The sequence below is a fragment of the Leiobunum rupestre genome, chromosome 10 (assembly GCF_980474605.1).
Source record: "Leiobunum rupestre chromosome 10, qqLeiRupe1.1.hap1, whole genome shotgun sequence".
NCBI lineage: Eukaryota > Metazoa > Arthropoda > Arachnida > Opiliones > Sclerosomatidae > Leiobunum > Leiobunum rupestre.
The window spans coordinates 48259574-48279526 of NC_143393.1; the positions used below are offsets into that span (position 1 = coordinate 48259574).

Here is a 19953-nt window from a genome sequence, read left to right on the forward strand (position 1 = left end):
TATCTTATGCTAATTATCTTGGATTTAGACTGATAATTAATTTGGTACAACCGAATTTGCCTTGTAAGCCCACAGTTGCCTATTTCCATCCCTTTCACCCAAAACATGCTTAATGGGTCACAAGGAACAAGCTAGTTGAATTAAGAATAATTAGGAATGAAGTAACCAGTTTTATTTATTCATAATTTAATGACCATTCGTGACTTCTTCTCTTTAAGAATAATCTATGACTTTTAAGTCTTTAATTCAAGTGATCAGGTTACAATGTATAGAAGGGTGGTGGCAAGCCCTTCATGACATGCGAGCCAACAACTCTACACTAACTATTACCATTAACCTCAACAAGTTTTTATGGAAAGTGGAAAAAAAGAACTCAGGAGAAAACCCCTTTAACCAGTTGGGAGAGAACTGGCAAACTCTACACAGCTGTTCCGAGTTTTCACCCAGTGCCAAAGGCTGGGATCAAACCCAGCTCCTCCTACTGCGAAGCAGAAATGCTAACCACTTACTTTCATTTAAGAGCCAATTTGGAATGAATACAAATTTGCAATTTTTGTATTTATTTCAGAAGTATAAAGTGTAAAATTTTCTGTAATTCTAGAACAGTTGTCAACTTTTAATTTGATAACAGAATTTCGGGAATTCACATTTTATGCTCTAGATATTCCACCAGTTCCATCAGATGATTTGAGATTTGCAATGTTGGAACTGTCTGCAAGTTGATTCACAAGGAAAGAGTTTATGTTCATTGTTACATCTTAAGTCAAATTTTTGTGGATTATGGGAGTAATTGTCATAGTTGCCCATACTTAAAACTGTATGCTAAGTTAAATGCAGAATTAAGTGGATCACTACTCAATACTGGGGTATTAAGCTGGAAAGTAAGTACTATCTCTCTTCATGAACCAGAATTTTGAGCTTTTAATTTGACAACCAGTTACACTTAAGTATCATGACAGCTAAATTACCCCACTATGGCTTAGCAAAACCAGAGTGCACGAATAAATTTGGAGCTTTTTATTTAACAACCAGTTGACAGAAATCAGTTACTATTTAGTTAGTGGGGTTATTTAGCTTACGTCTTTTGCTACACCACCCACTCAACCTTTCCTACAGTTTTGCTGGTATTTATTGTAAGCTTGAAAAACCATGGCAATATGTAGTAATAACAATAATCAGCTAATTAGGTCTAAGTCATCAAGCGACTTTTAAAGTCATTAATTCAGGTGGCTGTAGGAGGGTGGTGGCAAGCCCAAGTATTGTGTAGAGTTTTCTCCATTGCAAAAGCATATAGTGACAAACAGACAACTGGTGATAATTTTGAAACGACTTGCAATTTTTTTCTAAAAATTTATGAAATAGCGTGAATAGAAACGCTATTTGTTGGCGGGCTACCATTTGATGTTGCTAGATCAAAATTGTTATTGGTTTTGGTTGATATCAATAATCAAAGCTTAAGGTGTTTAAAAGATTTACTGGACAATTGTTAACAAAACTTGGTAAACCATCAAATTCAGAATTGTAACTTTACAATTTAAAAACACACGTGTATTAATTGGCACCAAGATAAACAATGGAGATTCAATTATATCAATGAATAATTTTTCGTTAAAAGTTAAAATTTCACAAAGAGTAAAACACTTTTTCAGTACTACAGAGGTGATTTGAGTTTTTGGCATTCACCACACCCTGGATAATTTTTTTTACAGAAATATAAATATCACTTACCAGTACCAAAATGCAAAATCCAAGAACTCTAAAACGTTACTTTCTTTAGTAGTAATCCCTCTAATATTTATACATATATACAAGATTTTTCACAAAAAACTTTAAACAATCAAATAACATTTTTTCCACAAATTCGAGTAACAATGCCTCAACTCTTATTATCAGCTTAATTGCAGCTATCCACAAAACTAGCCGGAAACAAACCAGTTTTCCCCGTTCTTTGAAGAGTACCTGCCAAGAAAATCAAACTTTCTTTAGTAATAGCAGAAGTTTTAAAATAATTCCATTGATGAGAAAGTATTCCAATTTCATTTCTATTCTGACAAAAATTTATTTTTGCACAACTAGTCAAATTAGAGATGAATCTTCAGCCTTTCTTAAAATGCATAAAATATTTCATGAAACGAAATCCACTTAAAATAACTATGTTAAACCTTTAAAAATTATAGGCATCTTTACAACTAAGCCTTGGTTTAGTTTACAAGACGCTTAGGGTGAAGTGAACTACAGCGACCTCATTGAATTTTATATTAATTTTGGTTGCACTTGATAGACCTTGTCACGTAGATGCCGAGGGTATTTTTTATTTTGGCCGCAAATGATTATTTAATTTTTTTATTTAACTTAAAAAATTTCACATTTTTGGGCATTTTCACGTGTTTCGTTGTACTTATTTCCGTCGTGTGTTCGCCGACACCACAGTTTCGGTTTCCTAATAATTTCCACGTGATATTCCGGTAGTTTATAAGAGTTTTTGTTCATTTTCTAGGTGTTTTGTATTTTTGGGCCACAAACGCTTATTTCAGGTTTTAATTTAATTGAAAAAGCTTGCACTTTTTTGGGCCTTTTCACGTTTTTGGTTGTTTTTGATAATTTAAAATGATAATACTTGATGCGTAAAGCTTGGTACTGTCCTCTAGGTCGCGTTATAGATGGCCCATCGCTTTTTTAGTATGGGGTTGGGGAGGCACCACGCGCCCCCAGCGCTTAAGCCGTCAGTCACCAATACGGGGAATTTTAAAGTATGCTTCAAACATGTTATCATTTTTGTTACCATTTAAGTTGATACGATTTCACTAATTACGATGCCACTAGGTACGATTACAGAAGGCCCACCGTCAATGCTCAGAATGGGGCTGGTGCGCGCCTAGAAAGTGGTGTCGGCGGATACATCATACACGACGGAACTATTTTTAAGAAAAACGTTACTAATCCCCTAAAATTACTACTTTTTTAAAATTAAGTTCATTAAAAAAATTATCATTTTCGGCCCAAAAAAATCACTTAGTAATCTACGCGTCAAGTGCTACATTCTCCGCCAAAAAAAAACAAAAAACGGCTAATCCCCTAAAATTACCACTTTTTTAAAATTAAGTTGATTAAAAAAATTATCATTTGCGGCCCAAAAATCATTTCGTAAGCTACGCGTCAAGTGCTACATTATCCGCCAAAAAAAAAATACATGAGGCCGCAGGCTGTAGTTCAATTTTGCCGACGCTTTTTGGCCTAGACAGAGTTTAAGAGTCACTAGTTAAAGCTGTAATGAAATAAATCAAATAAGAATACTTCCAACCAAGGATGTTTAGTACAGACTTCTTGCATTAGTAGTATGCAAGTGGTAAGGATTCTATAGATTTGGAATAAAAAGAAAGCAAACAATGGAAATTGGCCAGTTTCAATACCTTTGTACCAACCATCATCCCGCTTTTTATGAACGTAAACCATATCGCCAACTTTAAGCTCTAATTCAAATTCGCTGTTTGGAGGGTAAGGCACGATGCATCGGAATCTAAACAAGAGTTTTAAGAAAATTAATGCCTTATTATGGACTTATAAGTTGCGAGTATTCTTAAATAAATTCTAATAAATGCATCATTTAGTACCTTTCTCTTACTAAGGGCGGAGGTTGCTTTGATTTGTAAGTAACTTTCAGAATCTCATTTGAGCTTCCATCGAGAGAGCTGGTTTTTTTGTGAAGAGTGTTTTGACTTCCAAAAGCTTCACTAGGACAGGAACCAGACCTTTCAAATTTATGTTATTTATTATACTTTTTTATTTAGGGTTTTTTAAAGAATTTTTATTAGCACCTAGTGTGTATTGCAGAAGACTTTTGGGGAGCACAGTACTGTGGTATACTACTGTCCACAAAAGAGGGGTTATCACAGGAATAGTTTGATGGCGGTGGTGAACGAGATTTCCTTTTGCTCGTTAGTCTTTTCATAAGACTCACCTTTTCTTTTTCTTTCTTCTCTTTCTATAAGACAATATGCAAAATCATTAACCCTGACAACTTTCTATAAAGCAACCTGCCTTGGTTTGAAAATAGCTCTTATTACATTACTATCTCTTACTTTTACAAGTCTACAAACCCGTGCTACGGTATCAAGGAATTTCTAATTTTCTTGTACAAGTGTGCGAAGACAAAACATATAAAGCTCTGTCTTATGATGTAAGAGAAACATTGAAATTTCTACTTTTAATTTTATAGAAACATCTTTGCTACTCGAAACACAATTTCCAGCGTTGGTATAAATAGTGCAAAAACGTTGGAATAGCAGGCCACTTGAACACTAACATTTAGCATCAACAAATTTAAATTATTTACTCATTAAGAGGAATTAAAGCGTTATATTGCCATAAACTTCAGTTGTGTAGAAAATTTTACACAAATAAAATTTGTCTGTAAACTCCATTTTAAAATTTTGTTAATTTATTAAAGAGTACTCTTTTTGGACAATGCCTTATACTTCCAGAAGTGTATAGGATTAAGTCTATAATTATGTTCAATAAATGTGTTAGCCAACTTATGAAAAAAATTATCACACTCACTATGCAGACATGGCACATTTACTTAATGTTAGTCAATCAAAATTTAAAATGCAGAAAATAAAGAACTGACACACTTATGTGAACATAACTTAAATCGTAAACGTTAAAATTTGTAACTATGGCTAAATTATAAATAGTAAAGAATCGCAATATTTATGCCAGTCAATTCGTTCACTTCACAATGGGTCTCAAACCTGAAAGTTCGCAATGATTTTAAATATAATCTTTTATACCATGAAGTATCCTCCGCGCATAGATTCTTCACTCTATATAATTAACTTATGGTGATGCTGAAATAACAACCAATAATAAATGTTTTAGTTTATAAGCCCCTTGGGTTTGGTAGCATTGAGGTTCAAATTAGTGAAAACAAAAAGCAATAGGTGAATTACATTAACTATTGTGCTAGTTAACATTAACTAGTGACTATGGGGAAAGTATTTTAAAGTGACATTTTGTTCACTAAAGTAGAAATTTTTTAACATACCCTTTCATTCCGAAGTGCGGACTGATGGTGACTTCCACTTGGCAGTGAATTTTTAGCACACTGATTCATACCCACAGAAACATTGGGAGGAGTTATAGCCGATGCAGCGGTTGAGAGCACCATACTCGAGTAATGGGAATTTGGAGCTAGCCATATCTGGCTCGTCCCAACTGAGAAACTGGGGAAAGTGTCCAAGGAATGCTGACCACTGTTCACTGACGTTGACACACTGACCACTGAGGGGGATGTACTGGCTGAAATGTGACCTTGAGATAGTTCACTTTTCATTGGGATTTGAGATTTTTCCTCAGCTTTAGTTCTTTCGGGAACTATGGCCAATGAATGTGAAGGCCAAACTGCTCCTGAACTAACTAGTTTGTCCTATTAAATGGGTTTGAAAACATGAATTATAACTAAATTTGGCTTGTGTTTATAATTTGTATAGCAGATATTTAGGTAAATAACTTTACATCTTAAAAACTACATCCATTTATATACTTTTGGTTTCGAATAAACTATGTACCCAGAGATGAAATACTTTTACGTTATCCATGTGATGTTAATTTAAATAGAAAAGTCATTATTTTTGGTCTATTTATAGTTGGAAAAGAATAGTGAATATGTTTAAATGCTACATTGACAATTTAATTTTTTTCTCAACTACGCGAGTCTCAAAATTAAATTTTAAATATCATTTAAACATTCTCCAAAGTAAAATTGTGTTATCCTTCCCATCACACATAATTTAATTATATAACATTTAAAATTAAAAATAGGCCTCATATTAATGTAGCTTTTATGTATAAGAACACATTTTAGAGTCGCAAGTAATTGTGGATTTCAAAGCACATGTGGAAATGGCACATGTGAAAACTATACTATTAATGCAATATAAGTGCAAAAGTTTATATTTCAACTTTTCATTTATTATTATAATGGTTTATTTATAGAAACATCTATTCCAGAATTTTTAAATCTGCAGTTGCATACATACCTCTTGTTTCAACTCTTGCTCTTCCGACGTTTGAGATTTCAGTGGAGTATTATTTTCAAGAGTATCCCAATCCAGAGGACTGTTAGTGCTAGTAGCTTGAGAGTTAGAAGCTGAAGTTACATCCACAGGAGCCTTACTTTTTAACATGGGAACTGAACTTTTGGCCAGAGAATCTGAGCTTGTTGCGAGAGAACTGGGTGATGGTTGAGCGAGTTCCAAAGAATCACCAGTATTAGAATAGAGTTTTACAGAAGAGCAAAGAGATCGTTGTCTTGAATGACCAGGCACCACTGAGCACAGTACAGAAACTGATGATGAGAATGGGTTTTTCCCAGGCATTGAACGAACATTTGCCACCGCTGATGGTTGACTAAATTGAGCTTGAATTAATGAAGGCCTAAAAAATAACCTCAAAATCATTAAAAACGGGTTGGAAGAAAATGTAACAGCATGTAGGCGCTTTTAGAAAACTCTTTCTGATAACATAAAAACTTATAATATTAATAGTAAAGCAGTAGGACATTCGCCAAGTCCGAGAAAATAAACGTTTAACTTTTGAGATTATTTCTAAAAATAGTTAAATCAGACCAAAATATTGTAAATAATAGAAACTCAAATACTGTGACGAAACCAATTTCATTATCTTCAAATTAGTTTCAATTTAAAATTTTTTTTTGTTTAAAATGCCAAACACAAAACCGAGCAATTTCCAGAGAATAATATCCATATATTTTCTAATGCGCAAATGATCAGTTACATCTTAGATAGCATGATAGAGACTAGCAAGGAAATTATGTAGACTAATTCATAATGAAACTAAATAAGATTGTTTTTTTTTTCAAAAACATAACTTTCCAATTAAAGACGAGACTATGTAAAATGTGCGAACATAACAGTTTTTTAGTTTCCAAACATAAGGTTTTATCAAGAAGCTCAATCTATCTATCAAATCATCAAGGTACTAAACTACCACTTCCTTTAATTGGCTTATTATGAATTGCAGGTACTTACTTAGCTATATGTACATAATTTCCAGGGAAAACACCGCTTTTAGCACTATTAATTGCCGTTCCTTTGAACCATCCATCTTGACATTTTTCGCTTACAGTGTAAATTTCTCCCTTTTTAAGCTCTAGTTCATCTTCCTTTTGTGGTTTGTAATTGTACAGAGCGACGTAGCTGTAACAATTTTTAAAGGCAAATGTGAAACTTTCCATTGTTTTAATACTGATAATACAAAGCTCAAGTTTAGAGTTTAAAGATTGCAATTTGTCAGCATTTTGCGTTTACATGATTAGTTCATAAACTGAAGTATTTTCTTCTGCTAAGAATATCCAATGTCGCCACTATAGAAACATAAGTAACCTTACACCTTACTTTTAGTATCTGGGAACCGCGGTTCCCAGATAAAGGGGAACACAGCTAAGTGGGGGAAGGCAGACTGCTCGCCTCGCAGTCACAGCTAGGTACTCTTTCTCTCTCTCTGCCTCCTTTGTAGCCAGAGAATGCTGGATCAACCTTTTTAAATTTGGTCATCATCCAGAGATCATGACAGCAGAGGTTATATTTTAGCCTGCATTTTCCATTTAAAGTGAATTTATTTTTGCTCTAACTCAAACCACAGTATTTCAGGAAGATATTCACTGCAGTAATTTAACTACTGGGCCTACTGTTTAAAATTTATAAAAGTATGTATTTAATGCAAGAGCTAAAAAAATAATGATTGGATTAAGACATACATGGATTTTAAATTAAAATTAAAAACAATCAGAAGGGGAAGATTAATAAATTAACTTACTATATGCACGCTTCTTGTTGCCCATTAGGTTGAGTTGCAATACTGGAATTGCACATTGTTGGTAGAAGAGGAGTAGTGCAACTTAGGTTTGTAACACTGGAATTTCCAGTTCCACTATAAGGTACACTGTCACTGTTGCTACTGGCAATAATGGCAGTGTTAATGCAACTTGAAATATCCTTTTCTTTTAAATTTGAAGTTCTACATGGTGGTTTGTGACTATTAGACACAGCATTTGGGTTGAATTCCATTGGTTGAAAAACCTATTAAAATATAAGTAAATATTATAAGGTGAAGAGAGCTTTAATTATGAATACGAATCATACGGCGTGAAATTTAGGTCAGGGATGGGGTTTCATAAATATATATTCAAAATAATTGAAAATGGTAGATATATCATGGAAAAATCATTTTTAACTTCAAAAGTAGAATAATTAGCGCCATTAGAGTGCATACAATACTTATTGGTTTGTTACCATGCAATGTAACGTATTGCAATTGTTTTTTTCCTATTCACAATTTTCTAATACATTCTTAAGCTGTTACGTTCGATTTGGAAGACAATGTTTTTAAATTTGGGAAAAATGATTTCCTTAAAACCGAATTTGAAAAGTGACCAGATTGAGGGATATTAAGCTGATGATCCCCAAATTTAAGGATCAGGTTCAGGGGCTCCGTATGATTCCTAGTTATGAAATAGAAGGTACAAAACCAGATTAACCAGACGAGTAACCAAAATTAGTTGTATACCCATAAATAATTTTTGAATGGCAAACGTCTCTAAGAAAATGCCTTTATTTTGCTCTAATTGATATCTTTCATTTTAAAGATTATTACCCAACAGCTAGCCTATTATTATTATTATATTATTTAAATTTATGATATTTGTTTGATAAATTTGATTAAACAGTTTTTCAATATTTATAAAATTTCAAACTTAAAAAAATTAATTCTATCCAATAAATACATGTTCCAATCAACAATACAACAATAAAAAGAACAGTGTAAACCACAGAATTATTGCGCAAGTAAAAATTCTTCATAACACCAAAAAAATTACTTTGGCAATAATTTCATGGTTTTACTATTATTTTAATTTATGGGCATAAGGCGCTTCGAATTATTTCACTGAAAAAAATTAGAATCCAACAATCATGGCCAAAAAAAGTCGGAAGATAAAGATTACACCTCCATGTATATTTTAAATACTATTTTTGCTGTTTTAATTTTTACTTGAAGTGATTCATTTAAAAAAAAATTGTTTTCCAACTTCGCATATTTCATCAAGTTATAAGAATGTGTTTATTTTCTGTGGTCTAGTTCCCCTCCAACCCTATCTACTAAGCTTCAAAACAAAACAGATGTCCTACGGCAAAACCTAGGAAACGTCAATTTTGTTAAATTCAAGATAATTGTTTTTTATTTTGATTTACATTAGTTCTTATGGTAATGTAAGTGATACTTACTGATATACCTCATCAATGAATGCTTTCAGAGGTAGAAATCTTTACAATAGTTGTACTATTGATATTTACTACTAACTCAAAAAAAATTAGGATTTACTAGCTTTGCCATGAGACATCCGAAAATGCAGGCTAATTTTGAGTTACTTAATTAGTGTATTGATAGGCAAAACCTTTAATAAAAAAATTACTTGAGCAGACGGTAGTGAAGGTATTAATCTTGTGTTTACACCTGACAGAGCTGAAACTGTGGCGACAGTGGCTGTGTTTAAAGTAGTAGCAGTGACAGTGGAAGGATTACATAAAGGAATTGAAGAGAAAGGAGAATCTTCATTCAAGTTACAGCAGTCTATCCTATTCAAGATTTCCATTGAGTGACGGTGAGTTGAGTTTCCAGGTATTATTTGGGGTGACCTCGGGTTGGCCCCAATCATAGCCAAAGAATGTCGTTTCTCTCTAATATTATGCGGTGGGTGGTGGTGGGGATGTTGTTGCGCTGCTTGAAGATGTGTGCATGCAGTAACGTGTGAATGTGTACCAGTGCCACTTGAAAGTGCCTAGTAAAAAATGGTACAATACTAATGTGTCATTACCCCAAATATACACCATTTTGTTCCAATACAGGTAACTTAATTATTTTTAGCCAAAGCCTGTATAAATATTTGGCTAAAATTATTCTCTTTCACTGTGCAGTGTACATTTTCTGCACCAAATTTCACACTACTGTTGATAGCATTCAGTGCGCATTTGGGTGTTATAAATTTTACTCCTGATTTATAATTCATATTTTGCACTCAATATTAAAATATCCCAAGCAGTAAGAAATATTAATTTCAATATTTCAGTTTACTCTTCAGGTGGGGTTTAGCTGCTTCAAATCAAGTGATTCATTTAAAAATATCTTTTGGTGTCTAAAGCCGCTGGCTGACACCACATGTTATTTTTTTTTAAACTAAAAATCTAAAATACTTAATTTTTCCATTGGAATTAATGTAAATAAGCAAAAGAAACAAATTATCTATGAAATAGATATTATTTAGAGTCATTAGGCTAATTGAAAAAAATTCCATGAATGACTAACAAAAAACTCAAATATCAGAACGAAATAAAACAAGGATGAAAAGGAATTTTCATGGTATGAATAGTGTAGCGTTGTGCATCAAGCAAAACGGGCCATTCAGTGCAAACCGGGCCATTCAGTGCAAACCACACGCATACTTATGTTTTCGCATACGCGAGATCTTGACAGTTCTGAGATTTCTTCCAGCGTTTATATGGTGCTACCGTCAGCGTAAAAAATCAAATTATCTCCATCTCTCTCCCTGCCATATACGCGGGTTAATTGGGGCACACAGACTGACGGGAACACGAAAACTCTGCGTCTTTCGCCGTGGCTACGGACAGACACGGAGCGCCCGGGACTATGATGTATAGCTACGCTACACTATTCATAAAAATTGCTTGATTTCATTTTTAATTTAAGTTACTAATGTACAAACCCTAGTAAGCAAACATGGCAAAATCCATATCTCTAACTTGGAATGCTTATTCATACAATAATGTATTTATTTATACTTTGTAAGAATGACTATGTTGAGACCACCTGCTGGCATCAAAGTAGAAGACTACTCTCACCACCAAAAGGAACGAAAATCATCACCGGCAATAGCATCGAAAGACATGATTTAAAGAACCAATGAGATACCAGGCTGATTTGATTTTTTTAGGGGGAAGGAGCTTACAGTTAAGAGGGTGAGAAGGATTGGGAGCAATGCTAAGAATCTTCTCAACATAGTAATTATCCCTAAGGATAATTAAATACTTTATTCTGATGGAATGATAGCTGCAATAATTAGGTGCTGTCCTATGAGAGGAAGAATGCTGTTACCTCCTGTTTCAGACACACTTCAGAAAATACACTGTTGGCCCAAGAATTAATATATAATTGGATGGCATAAGGGTTCGAGATGGTAATCAGCCCAGATAAGTATTTCAAGTTAGAGCTATAGATTCCTGGAAATTAACAAAGCCCCTGGAGTAAGACGCTGGCTTACAGGTACTTGCGCAGTTGAACTAGAAGAAGTTGAAGATGAGGACGACGATGACAATGATGAAGAAGAGGAGTTCCTAATACTCGGTGTAGGGGTGCTGTGACCGGCTGAATGAGAAGGGGTGACAGCCAATACAGTTTCACTCGGTTTGAGTGAAGTGTCCCCAGAAAATGCTGAAACAGACATCACGGATGAAATTCCAGTTGAAATAGTCGTTGAATATGATACGGAAGAATTAAGAGAACTTGAAGTGCCTTGCACCAAAAAGGCAGTATTAGCGCTAGTGACCGGTCTGTTTGTTGATGCAATCTCAACATGGTTTGATACCACTGTTTTACTTTCATCTATAGTTAAAAAAGGCAAAAATTTCAAATAAATTTACCATTTGTTTAAGTTTTCAAAAACAAAACTTGTAAGATTAGACTAAATTGGAATATTTAAATACTATAATTGCCTTTAATACAAAAAACTTTTTCAACTTGGAAAAAGTGTAATTCATTGCTTGTACCAAAATCTAACAAATTTACACTAGAGTTGTGAACTTACAATTGTTAGTTCAATAGTTCTTTTTATAAAGTAACAAGGCCTTCTTGTTTTACTGTGGCTCTTATGTCACAGTGCTTACTTTTACAAGTCTACGAGCGCGTGGTACAGCCGCCAGAGGAATATAGCTTTTTCTAGCATGCGTGTAAATCACTCGTGCGAAAAAGATATAGGTGTGTCATGTGACGTAAGAGCAACATTTTAACAAGTTGGGCAAGACCACTTTTTATTATATAAAATAAACTATTAGTCTAACAAATTTTTGTTTAGTAGAGAAATATTTTAAATATATAAAGTAAAGTCAGCAATATGGAGCTAACTATATTTACCATCCACAGAGGCACAAGTGGGTTCATCAGGTTGAGTAGTATTATCACTAGGAGTCGGAGGTGCTGTCCTTGATGGCCCAGAAAATGTACTGTTTTGATGAATAATTAATTTACAATCAGTATAGTAAGTGAAAAATTGGTCCATCTTACAACATTAGTAGAATGATTCACAAATTGCTTACAGGAAAGCCCTTAGTGGTTCAATTTTATATGTTATAAGTTCTAGATGGCAAGTTGCTAATTTTAACTTTTTGGTGGGTAGGGAATAAATTCTTTACAAAAAGCAATTTAGTACACTATTTAGAAAAATTTAGCACAACAAGAAACACTAAGAAAGTAAATTTTCCAGTTTTAAGATAGTAAACATTTTGGGTAAAGTTAACTACCGCGGCCTCATGTTTTTTTTTGTTGCGGATAATGTAGACCTTATCACGTAGATAGCGAGGGTATTTTTAATTTTGGCCGCAAATGAAGATTTCATTTCTTAATTTAATTTTAAAGTTTTGGAAATTCTTCGAATTTAGTAGTCTTTTTCGTTTTTGGGATGTAATTATCTTCGTCGTATTGTCACCTACACCGCGGTTTGTTACTAACCGTTTGTTTCGGTTTTAACTCTTTGGGTACGTTCAGTAACTTGCAACAAATTCAACGGTTCAAGATTTAGAAACCGGTTTTTTACTGTACGATTTTTTAAACTTCCGGTATGACGTTACGCTGCTCAACCGATTGAAACCATTTCAATCATCTGGGCGAGCCGGTTCATTTGCAGCGTGACGTCACAACGTTAAGGAAAGTAATGGCGTTTAACCGATTGCGTGAGTACAGAAAAGCGTTCAGTAGCTCTTGACGTAACGCTGCAAACGATATGCAACGGTTCAGAACTGCTGCAGGTCCGATTACTCTTACTGAACGCAGCCTTTGTTTCAGTTAGCACACGTGTTAGTTTTGAGTCTGTGTTAGTTTTCAGCAAAATAAAATTTAAATTAGCATGTCTACATTTGAAGACCGGTCACTTAGTTACCCTTACCAAAAAATAAGTTGGTTTTTAGTTGGTATTTAGTTGGTTTTCACATTTAAGTTGGTTTTAAGTTGGTATTTAGTAGGTTTTCACATTTAAGTTGGTTTTAAGTAGGTTCAAGTTGCCAGCATATTTTAATAAACTATTTAAAGAGGTAATAAGTTGTTTTTAAGTTGTTTTTAAGTTGTTTTTAAGTTGGCTGGAAAATACTCATTTTTTGAAGTTGGTTTTAAGTTGGTTTTTAGTGGTCAGATAATTACTTATAATTTTTAAGTAGGTTATAAGTTGGCTTTAAGTGGTCTTTATTAAGAGGTCTTTTTAAGTAAGTTTTAAGTTGGTTTTAAGTGGTCTTTATTAAGAAAGCTTTTAGTTGGTTTTAAGTTGGTGTAAAGTGGTTTTTAAGTAGGTTTTTTAGTTGGTATTTAGTTGGCATTTGTTCCAAATACCAACTTAAAACCAACTTAAAAAGTTACAAGACCACTTATTTTTTGGTAAGGGTAGGTTAGGTTAGTATTTGTTTTGATTGTGCTATAATATCATATTTTTCGCAAGGAATCTATTGCCGTTAAAATTATGTTTCGGAAATGAATACTTAAGGAGATATAGTTAATTTAAAATTATATACTTGGTTCTGTCCTCTACGTCGCGTTATAGATGGCCCATGACTTTTTTTAGTATGGGGTTGGGGAGGCGGCGTCAGGCGCCAAGGTATAGGCATTGTCACTAGGTACGATTCCAGATGACCCATCGTGAATTATAAGAATGGGGCTGGGGGGCGCTGTGCGCCCACAACACGAGAGCGCCAACATATATTTAAGAAAAACGTTACTAATCCCCAAAATTTACAACTTTTTTAAATTAAGTTAATTAAAAAATTATCATTTGTGGCCCAAAAAAAATTAACTTAATCTCCGTGTCAAGTTCTACATTATCCGCCCAAAAAAAACCATGAGGCTGCTGTTGTTTCAGACCCCTGGTGCTATCTGTTAAAAATTGAAGTTTGCAAATGTGTATCATCAAACAAATATCTGCCAATAGAGCTGATTGTTTGAAATTGCTTACTTAGCAGATAATTTCATGATTGTTCGTGCTGCTGAATTCATCTATTTAAAAAAAAACATAGAATTTTGTTTTAAGATTCAATTTTATCAAAAATATTTCATAAATTAAGTCTAAAGATTAACACAATAATTCTCAAGTCCTTTTAGTTTCAGATCATCAGTTTCTTAAGAGTCAACTTTGTATAATCTTATCAAATGAAATAGTTCTGTGATTTTTTGCATACATTGAGTATGTCCCGAAGTTTGAATACAAGTTTTTCAGTCTTTCTTTTGGCCACAATGAGAAACTAGGACCATTTATTGAGTGCTTTCACGATTCATTTTGGTACTTTCTGGGTAATTTCGATTTTCTTTTTACAAATAAAACTATTTCATTCGTAAATAATGATGGAAATGTCCCTCTCTCTAGCTTGAGAAATATCACCATAATCAAAGACTTCTTTTGTGATTGTATATTTTCTTTATATCCGCTTAATTACCTGTGCAAATGATACTGGAAAAATTCCAACTTTATCACCAAGTTTGCCCTCTGCCCAATTTTCATCTATCCTTCTTATAACGGTTAAAATATCTCCCTATGTGGTAAATTAAACATTTTTAAAAATTGGTTAAAAATAAAAATATTTCACGGTTTGCCACACTATATTAAAATTTGCTAAAATATCCCCGTGTCTGGAGACAATTTTTAGGTCAAATTTAGACCATTTTTAAATTTATATTAAACTTTCATCACTAGTTAATGAATTTACTTCAGCTTATTTTTTAGTTTTAAGGTTAAGGTTTAACCAAAAAATTTATTGCTCGGTTTTTTAGATCGCCATTCAAGAAAAATTTCATTAATCTAAATTCTTAAAAAACCAAATTGACGTATGGACCATTTTTACACTGTTTGAAAGTGTTTTTAACCCTAAATTTTTTAATATTTTATTATTTTTATTTTGTGTCATTAAACATTTACATCTCTCGATAATGAAATGATGATCTTTTAGAAACTTGTCTCGATATTATTGTATATTTTGTGTTTAGTTATTGCAAATTGTTTAATTTTAAATCATGCAATAAATTTAATTTACCTGAATTTCACGTGACTTTTTATAAATTCTTAAATTTCTCTTATCTATCTCTGACATGTAGGCCTATTTTTAAATTGGCCGATTTCTCTGTCTTTTCACTGACTGGTGGTGCCCCTTTCTCAACTACATTAAAATTCATACACACCTTTGAAAATGTGAGACAATCTTGTTCATCATTTTTACTAACTGAGAAGTCATATAGAGCTTTGCATTGGGGCACCGGGTGAGATATGGGAGCCAGAACTTGAACGTAACTTGCTGGTAGGAATCCATTTTTTGAATTTAACTCTCCGTGATACCAGTTTTGGTCAATGCGTTTCTTTAAGAATATGATGTCTCCTTTTTTGAATGATAAGTCCCTTTTGGATTAAAAACAATAAATTAAAATATAATGAAATATGGTATTCCAGTTTAAGATCATTTGGGGTTGAGAAAAGTAAAAATGCAATAATTTGTTTACATAAAGACTACGAAATTTAAAAAGACCTAAAATCAAACAAAAGATTTTATAGAGTTGAGTTTTTTTCCAATTCTAATAATTTTTTTTTATTAAATTATTCCTTATCAAAATCTTTTAGAAATATCAGGAAAGCTGACTCCAAATTCAGCAGGTGAGAGATCACCCTCAAATTGTATTGCTATTCTCTCCGCTCTTCGCGATGCTGGTGTTTGTGGTGACGCGCTTGCTTGGCTCACTTCCTACCTTTCCCACCGCAAACAACGTGTAGTTCTACATGGTGAGAAGTCTGACTGGTCAGACGTTCTTTCCGGGGTCCCTCAGGGCTCTATTCTTGCACCCCTTCTCTTCAATATTTTAATAAACTCTCTTCCTGCTGCAGTTCGCGAGGCCTTCGTCGCACTCTTTGCTGATGACACCAAACTTTACCTTTGCATTAAAACTTCTACTGATTGCCTTAGGCTACAATCAGACCTAAACGCTGTGGTTTCCTGGGCTACCTCTAAGGGTCTCTCCTTCAACTCAGACAAATGTTCGGTCCTACACCTTGGTAAAAAAAACGCTAACCATATCTATACCATTAACGACGTCCCCATTAAAACCACACTTTCTGAGCGGGACCTTGGTATTTTGGTAGACCCTGCTTTAAAATTCTCTAGCCATGTCAATAAAGTCTGTAAAAAAATTCGCTCAACCACTGGTATTGTCCGGCGCAACCTCCTTTTCCGCTCTCCAAAACTAATCCGAACTCTCTACAACTCCCTTATTCTCCCCCACTTTGATTATTGCTCCCCAATCTGGAAACCCTCTCTTCTATCTGACATTACTGCCCTCCATAAAGCTCAAAATTCATTCACTAAACTTTCCCACAAACTATCTCATCATCCTTCCCCCACCCACCTACACCTTCGTCATCGCGTTAACAACCTCTGCTTACTGTTTGATTTCTTCCATAACAATTTAACCCTTAACCTTTCTGACTTCTTCTCCATCAATACCTCCTCTACCCGTGGTCACTCCCTAAAATTATCTAAACCAAGGGTCTCCTCCGCCCAGCGCCTAAACCATTTTTCATCCGGTGTCATTAATGACTGGAATTCTCTCCCACAAGACATAGTCTCAATTTCCAATCGCCACACATTTCGCCGCCATGTCTCTGATTTTTTACGTAACAAATGTCCCCTTTAATTATTTAGTCTTCCACTTGTATATTGTTTTGTTTTTTTTTCTACCCACTGCCCCTTTAGCCGTGCCATTTACTTGTCATATTCTCCTAAATTTTGATCTCTTATTGTCACTGAATCTGAAAATACGTATTTTTTTTCTGTCTAATTTCTTCTCATTGTTTCGAAGCTCTAAGAGAAGCCCACTCTGTGGCTTTTGGAGCCTTTGTATATTTAAATAAATAAATAAAATCATTTTCTAGGGCTGTGCCATTAGTGGTTTTAGGCAATCGAGTACGAAATTTTTTTCATTGAGTATTTGAGTAGAGTAATATTGATTCAAACAATTATGAAATTCAATTTAAAATGAGTATAAACTATCTTTCATTGCTGAATAATATTCAGATGAACCACAAAGCCTTATTTTGATATTACGTGTCGTTCCTTTCATTAAGTTTGTTACAGTGAATTTGTGCAAAAGTGAACGAAAAAATCCACCATTTCTGTCCATTTGTAATATATTGACAACAATCGAGATAGTGACGTCGCTTTAAATTTGAATTTTAGTACCAAGTTTGTAACTTATTTTTGCATCATACAATACATTTAAAAATTAGTGACTTTTGTAGTGGTCCCAGATAACTGGATTTTTGAATATAGTAAATAGAATAAGAAAAATGTTTTTAAAACTTTCATTCATGCCCATAAAATAGTAAGCAAATGCAACTTCACAAACCCAGGTTCTTTAGCTTCGTACGAATATAGGGCTTTGGCACATGGTAAACTGTGACTGTAATGTTTTGATACTCCTGATACTTTTCCAGGGTCAGGTTGAACCGTGACACGCTGTCTGGAGACATACTGCGGTACGGAATGAGGAGGTGAAGGAATGACATTCAGTGATTGAGGAGAAGATGAGGAACTTGTTGAGAGTTTGTGGTGACCGCTGTAAGAAGTTTCTTTTTTGTGTTCGCCCAATTTCGGAATACGCGTGTTGTTCTTGATGCCATCGAGCAGTCGTATCAGAAGAATGTTGCAAGGAAGATCTTCTATCTTTGTTTCAACCAAAACTCTACATTCTGGACACCTTAATTCTTTATGGGACGACACTATTTCTTCCAAGCATTGCTTGCAAAATGTGTGTTGACACGGAAGAACTTTACTTGTGGAGTCGAGTTGTTCTAAGCACACGGAGCACTCAAGAAGATCATTCAAGAAGGTAGCATCCATCTGTTTGGGTAAGTGTATATTTTCAATAAGTAGGAGCTCAAGTAGGCCTGTGTCAAGTGAGACTGAAATTACTCTTTACTGAAATACACTGGGCTTTTGCAAACCTCTTTAGAATCAACACATCAGTAAATTGTCGAATCCTATGTTTCTTTATTATTTGCAATATAAAAACAATGATTCCACTAAATAAGTAGCCCAGTTAAGTTGATTCTGATTACTGTCATGCCTAAGCATGGAGGAATGGACTTTTTTTACTTGTGATCTACCAGTGTGGGTTTATGATAGTTAAAACCATATTTTATTAGAATTGTCGCATTTATCAAAAACATATATTTTCCCTCTACTGCATAATATGCAAATTCTAGGTCAGCATTTTCCCTGTAAGGAGCAGTTACTTCTTTAGGAATTGGCTAAATGGTTAGTTCCGAATGACCTCACAATTCTAAGGTGGTGAAGGAGTATTTAGCATTTTAGCTATGCATCAAGAGATGCTAGATTCAATTTAGGCTTGACTGGATGAAAACTTAATAAGCCACTTGCATTGAGTTTGAAAGTTACCTCTCCACTAGTTAAAAGGGGTTTTTCCCCTAACCATAAAAACTTGCCAAGGTTTAATAGTAATAGCCACCAATTTCTTACTTAATTTGAAACTTGATACCCTAAGGCGAGTTATAACTAAAATAATTTTCTATATTATTATTTTCCAAGGGTACGGTACAAGAATAAAATTATGTCAAATTACATAAGCAAAATATAAATTTAACTTTACTTTCATGTAACACTAAAACTTATTTTAGTCTTGAAACCTTTATAATAATTTAAGACATGCTTATGTTATAAACAACGTCACACAGGCAAAGAAATAACTTAATCCAAAATTTTTGGTACTTTCAAAGTGTAATGGATTTGTTTTTTTTTACGTAAGTTAATGGTTTTAAACCTGTTAAATTTTTATCATCAATTATTTTACAAGGCAATAAATTTGGAAAAATATTGCACAATCGTAGCTCAAAACCAGAAATTAAAACCCTAATTATAATAATTTAGTGTGATAAAAAAGTTAAAATTTGTATTATACAGGTCAGTTAGCTTTGACCATTTATAAGATTAATTCAATGTGTATCAAAATAAGTCTACCCTGTACACTTCAAATTAACAAAACTTTTATGGAAATAAATTGTTTGGAATGGCCGATTTAATTTAAAAAATATCTGTCCAGTGACAAATTTAGATTTCCCAGAAAATAATATGTTTTTGAAATAATATTGCGGCAAATATACGAAAGGCCTCAAACTTACTAGTTTTGACAGCTTCAATGATGAATGAAAACCAAAGTCCTAGGTGTAATGAAACAAAAGACCCACCGATTTCTAACGTTAAGTTTTTTATGTGTTTTACGAGATACACTAAATATGTACAATTTGTTTAATGTTCGATATATATTTTAACACCCTAATAAATAGGTATAATAATGATATGAATCGAAGCAAAACTCCAAAGCAAGTTCCTTTGAACTACACTAAGCCTTAGTGTTCAACGTCGGATCGCCGATTTTCTATATGCGGCGAAACGTAATAGGCGTGTCACGGGCTACGGCGGCGAAAAATCGGCGGCTACGGTCGACTGAAAATAACAGGGTTTCCACAATCGAACAATTGTTCCTTTCCCCATTTCGTGCGGTGAAAACAAGAGAATTTCCGTAAATTTATCCTCGTAGAAATTCAATAAA

The 19953-nt window shown here is 33.8% G+C and overlaps 1 protein-coding gene across 3 annotated transcripts; it reads right to left on the minus strand.

The window, feature by feature from the left end:
- Positions 1–1454: 1454 nt before the first annotated feature.
- POSH (SH3 domain containing ring finger posh) lies at positions 1455–19859 on the minus strand. Of its 3 annotated transcripts, none has more exons than XM_090159850.1 (16): positions 19523–19859; positions 17731–18224; positions 15520–15733; positions 14781–14876; positions 14303–14343; positions 12214–12311; positions 11354–11694; positions 9491–9856; positions 7837–8099; positions 7050–7217; positions 6039–6408; positions 5045–5425; positions 3816–3982; positions 3612–3749; positions 3411–3517; positions 1455–1959 (listed from the first exon to the last, which is right to left on the minus strand). In XM_090159850.1, exons 2-16 carry the CDS (start codon positions 18222–18224, stop codon positions 1895–1897), a joined length of 3309 nt encoding a protein of 1102 aa, XP_090015976.1. In that variant the 5' UTR covers positions 19523–19859; the 3' UTR covers positions 1455–1894. The 3 variants fall into 3 exon arrangements, with proteins under 3 accessions (XP_090015976.1, XP_090015975.1, XP_090015974.1); XM_090159849.1 differs by having other exon boundaries at positions 6039–6435; positions 12223–12311; positions 19523–19858; XM_090159848.1 differs by having other exon boundaries at positions 6039–6435; positions 19523–19858.
- Positions 19860–19953: the final 94 nt, after the last annotated feature.